This window comes from Phalacrocorax carbo, chromosome 26 (assembly GCF_963921805.1).
Source record: "Phalacrocorax carbo chromosome 26, bPhaCar2.1, whole genome shotgun sequence".
In the NCBI taxonomy this organism is placed as follows: domain Eukaryota; kingdom Metazoa; phylum Chordata; class Aves; order Suliformes; family Phalacrocoracidae; genus Phalacrocorax; species Phalacrocorax carbo.
This window is the reverse complement of record NC_087538.1, coordinates 4,029,658-4,034,657: the sequence shown is the minus strand read 5'-3', so window position 1 is coordinate 4,034,657 and position 5,000 is coordinate 4,029,658. Positions and strand designations below refer to the sequence as shown.

The 5,000-nt window shown below is 56.5% G+C and overlaps 2 protein-coding genes across 2 annotated transcripts in view; both read right to left on the bottom strand.

The window, feature by feature from the left end:
- Positions 1-5,000, bottom strand: part of LOC135317435 (tenascin-X-like) — a 62,111-nt gene that overhangs the window by 34,550 nt on the left and 22,561 nt on the right.
- Positions 1-5,000, bottom strand: part of LOC135317447 (tenascin-X-like) — a 10,879-nt gene that overhangs the window by 134 nt on the left and 5,745 nt on the right. The window contains exons 5-7 of the mRNA XM_064473737.1: positions 4,994-5,000; positions 2,710-3,003; positions 927-1,220 (exon numbers count right to left, since the gene is read on the bottom strand). The exon at positions 4,994-5,000 is cut by the window's right edge and continues 287 nt beyond it. Of these exons, the coding sequence (XP_064329807.1) occupies positions 927-1,220; positions 2,710-3,003; positions 4,994-5,000 (595 nt within the window). The remainder of the gene's footprint in view (positions 1-926; positions 1,221-2,709; positions 3,004-4,993) is intronic.

Here is a 5,000-nt window from a genome sequence, read left to right as displayed (position 1 = left end):
CCCCCAGTTGTTTATCCATCATCCGTGTATCCATGCATTTGACCAACCAAGCAAGGAGTCACCCATCCATTCTTCATTCATCCAAAAGTCCATATAATAATCTCTCCACCCATTAACCCATCCATCAATCCATCCATCCATCCATCTAACAGTCCATCCATCCATCCAAATTCCATCCATCCACCGCATCGTGCCTCCATCCAGCAATTAAAACCACCATTCCAGCTCTGAAACTGCCGCACACCCAGCCATACTCCAACCATCTCTGATCGCAACACCTAACCACGATTCCTCTATTCATCAGAAAATTCACCCAGCCTTCCAGTCATTCATCCATCCATCCATCCATCCATCCATCCATCCATCCATGCATCCATGCATCCATGCATCCATCCATCCATCCGTCCGTCCGTCCATCCGTCCGTCCATCCATCCGTCCATCCATCCATCCATCCATCCATCCATCCATCCATCCATCCATCCATCCATCCATCCATCCATCCATCCATCCATCCATCCATCCATCCATCCATCCATCCATCCATCCATCCATCCATCCATCCATCCATCCATCCATCCATCCAATCACATATTCACCCATCAATCCATCAAGACACCTTGCAATACAACTATCTGTGAATTCATTCAAATCTTCAACCCAACAATCATTCCACTTTCCACCCTCCCTCCCACCCAAGCACGCAACCTTCCCTGCATTCATCCATTCAGCCAACCAACAAACATCCATCCATCAGCCTGTCCTTCCATCCCTCCAGCGCTGCACGGTAACATCCCGCCATCCATCCCCTGAGTGTTCCCATTTCCCAGCAGTCCCAAGGCACCACCACGAGCTCTGTCCCAGCTCCAGCCCCACTCCAAACCCAGCACCCAAAGAGGACATGGACAGGCCCTGCACGTGCCCTCACCTGTGACGGCGTCGGTGGAGACGGGGCCCAGGCGTTTCCGACCCCACACCCCGTACAGGTTGAACTTGTAGCGGCGGGACGGTGACAGCCCAGGCACGGTCACCGAGCGTGAACCACCGTCCACGGGCAGCACCTGGGGCTGGCCTTGGGCATCCCTGTACTGCACCGTGAAGGAGTCAAAGGTGCCCTCGGGGACGCTCCAGTCGAGCTGCACGGAGTCGGGGGTGACCTGGGAGGCCGTGAGCTCGCCCAGGATTGGCTGGGATGGTGGTTCCTCCTCCGGCTCGGCTGCTGCTACAAAGACGACACATTCCTTGTAATAACAATCCATCCATCCATCCATCCACCCAACCAAGCTTCTTACCACGCACCATCTACTCAACCATCCATCTACTACTTTTACCTTCAGTCACTCCTTGAATCCATCACACCCATGAACCCTCACCTACCAACCATACACTTAGGCCTCCATCAGCCCGCAACGAACTAACCTTCCCAGCACCCATCCAACCAACCATCCAGCCTCACACCCATCCGTCCAATTCCATGCCCATAAAGTCATTTATCCAGGTCAGAAAACAGACATGCACTCATCTAACTGTTCATCCATCCATCCATCCATCCATCCATCCATCCATCCATCCATCCATCCATCCATGCATCCATCCATCCATCCATCCATCCATCCATCCATCCATCCATCCATCCATCCATCCATCCGTTCATCCATCCTGCATACATTCATCCTCCTAAACATCCATGCTCCATCTCTTCTTCCATCTTAACCCGTCCCCCAAGAGATGTTCTGTTGTTGCAGATGACACCAGGTTGGGTGGGGGGTGTCGATCTGCTCGAGGGCAGGAAGGCCCTACAGAGGGACCTGGACAGGCTGGATCCATGGGCCGAGGCCAGCTGTATGAGGATTAACAAGGCCCAGTGCCGGGCCCTGCCCTTGGGTCACCCCAACCCCAGGCAGCGCCCCAGGCCTGGGGCAGAGGGGCTGGGAAGTGCCCGGCGGAGAAGGCCCTGGGGGTGCTGGCTGACAGCCGGCTGGGCATGAGCCAGCAGTGCCCGGGTGGCCAAGGAGGCCACCAGCCCCCGGGCTTGTGTCAGCACTGGGGTGGCCAGCAGGAGCCGGGCAGGGATGGGGCCCCTGTGCTCGGCCCTGGGGAGGCCCCACCTCGAATGCTGGGCTCAGGTTTGGGCCCCTCGGGACAAGAAGGGCCTGGAGGGGCTGGAGCGTGTCCAGAGAAGGGCAGCGGGTCTGGGGCAGGGTCTGGAGCACAAGTGTGCTGGGGGGCGGCTGGGGGGGCTGGGGGGGTTTAGCCTGGAGAAGAGGGGGCTGAGGGGAGCCCTTCTCGCTCTCTGCAGCTGCCTGAGAGGGGCTGTATGTATGTGGGGGTTGGTCCCATTTCTCACATCAGTAGTGACGGGACGAGAGAAAATGTCGTCAGGCTGCATGAGGGGAGGTTTTGATTGGATATGAGGAACGATTTTTCACTGCAAGATCTGTTAGGCCCTGGCACAGGCTGCCCAGAGATTTGGGGAAGTCACCATCCCTGGGGGTGTTCAAAAACCATGTAGACGTGGCACTTCAGGCACGGTTAAGGAGGTCTGGGAGTGTTGGGTTGGAGGTTGGACTTGATCATCTGAGAGATGTTTCCAACATAATGATTCTCTGATTCTCATTTCCTATGCGGCCCACGGGCCCCGTCCCAGCTCCTGACACACTCCAAACCCAGCACCCAGTGGGGACACGGACAGGCCCTGCACGTGCCCTCACCTGTGACGGCGTCGGTGGAGACGGGGCCCAGGCGTTTCCGACCCCACACCCCGTACAGGTTGAACTTGTAGCGGCGGGACGGTGACAGCCCAGGCACGGTCACCGAGCGTGAACCACCGTCCACGGGCAGCACCTGGGGCTGGCCTTGGGCATCCCTGTACTGCACCGTGAAGGAGTCAAAGGTGCCCTCGGGGACGCTCCAGTCGAGCTGCACGGAGTCGGGGGTGACGTGGGAGGCCGTGAGCTCGCCCAGGATTGGCTGGGATGGTGGTTCCTCCTCTGGCTCGACCACGGCTGCAACAGAAACGACACAATCTGGGCAATAAAAATACAGTTAGCATCCATCCATCCATCCAACCATCCATCTATCCATCCATCCAACCATCCAACCATCCGCACATCCACCCATCCATCCACCCATCCATCCATCCATCCATCCATCCATCCATCCATCCATCCATCCATCCATCCATCCATCCATCCATCCATCCATCCATCCATCCATCCATCCATCCATCCATCCATCCATCCATCCATCCATCCATCCCTCCATCCATGCATCCATGCATCCATCCATCCATCCATCCAACCATCCATCCATCCATCCATCCATCCATCCATCCATCCACCCATCCATCCATCCATCCATCCATCCATCCATCCATCCATCCATCCATCCATCCATCCATCCATCCACCCATCCATCCATCCATCCATCCATCCATCCATCCATCCATCCATCCATCCATCCATCCATCCATCCATCCACAATTTTTTCTTCAGTCACTGCATGAATCTTTTCCGCCCGTCGACTCTACAACCACCAAACATCCATTTCATCCTCCAACAAGCAGACAACCTACCACCCATCCCACCACTCATTCACCTACCCAACCTTTCTTCCAATTCCATGCCCACACAATCAGCGAATCACTCATCTGGCTCACAAAACAGACATGCACTCATTAAACTTCTTATCGATCCATCCATCCACTCTCCCATCCTTGCACCAATCCACCAATTCACCCAGTCAAGCACCATCCACCCACATAAACACAACTGTGCCACCATCCAACCATCCAATCGACCATTCCATCTCTGGAACTGCCTCAAAGCCATCCATATTCCATCCATTCTGTGATCCCACCATCTAACCACGCTTCCTTGAACAGCAGCCAGCAGCGTGCCCTGGCAGCCCCGAGGGCCAGCCGTGCCCTGGGGGGCACCGAGCCCTGCATCGCAGCCGGGCGAGGGGGGGATTGTCCTGCTCTGCTCCGCACTGGGGCGGCCTCACCTCGAGTGCTGTGGGTAGCCTTGGGCGCCGCAGGACATTGAGGGTATAAAGCTACTGGAGAGTGTCCCGAGGAGGCCGCGGAGCTGGGGAAGGGTTTAGAGGGGAAAGTGTATGAGGAGCGGCTGAAGTCGCTGGGTTTGTTCAGCCTCGAGCAGAGGAGGCCGAGGGCAGCCCTCATGGCGCTCTGCAGCTCCCTCCCGAGGGGAGGAGGAGGGGCAGGGCTGGTCTCTTCTCTCTGGTGCCCAACGCCAGGCCCCGAGGGAAAGGCAGGAAGATGTGCCGGGGAGGTTTAGGTTCAATATTAGGAAAAGGTACTTCCAGAGGGTGGTGGAGCCCTGGCACAGGCTCCCCAGGGAGGCATCACGGCACCAGCCTGGCGATATTCCAGAAGCACTTGGACAAGGTCCTGAGAGACACGGTGTGAATTTGGGGTGTCCTGTGCAGGGACAGGAGCTGGGCTCGATGCTCCTTGTGGGTCCCTTCCAACTACAGACATTCTATGATATGTTGATACTTCTAATTCAGCCAGCCAGCAACATATTCAACCACTAAACTCATCCAGCCATTAAGCCATCAAGCCATCAAGACACCCTTCCATACCACCATCTCTCTCTTCATTCATCTCTCCAACCAACCAAATATCTCCCCATCCCTCCCTCCCCCAGGAAGCCCAATAAACTATTTGCATTCCGCACAAGGACCAAGGCACCACCACGAGCCCTGTCCAAGCTCCTCGCACATTACAAACCCAGTACCGAGAGGGGACACGGACAGACCCTGCACCTGACCTCACCTGTGACAGTCAGGGGACACTACCCAACCACCCATCCGTTCTCCATTCCTCCATTCCACCCTCTGACCAGGCACAAGCCCATCCCTCCAACTCTCCCCAGGTCAATCCCTTAGCAATGTTCCTACTCCACGAGCTCCAGCCCCACTCCAAAACCAGCGCCCAGTGGGGACACGGAGGGGCCATGCACGTGCCCTCACCTGTGAC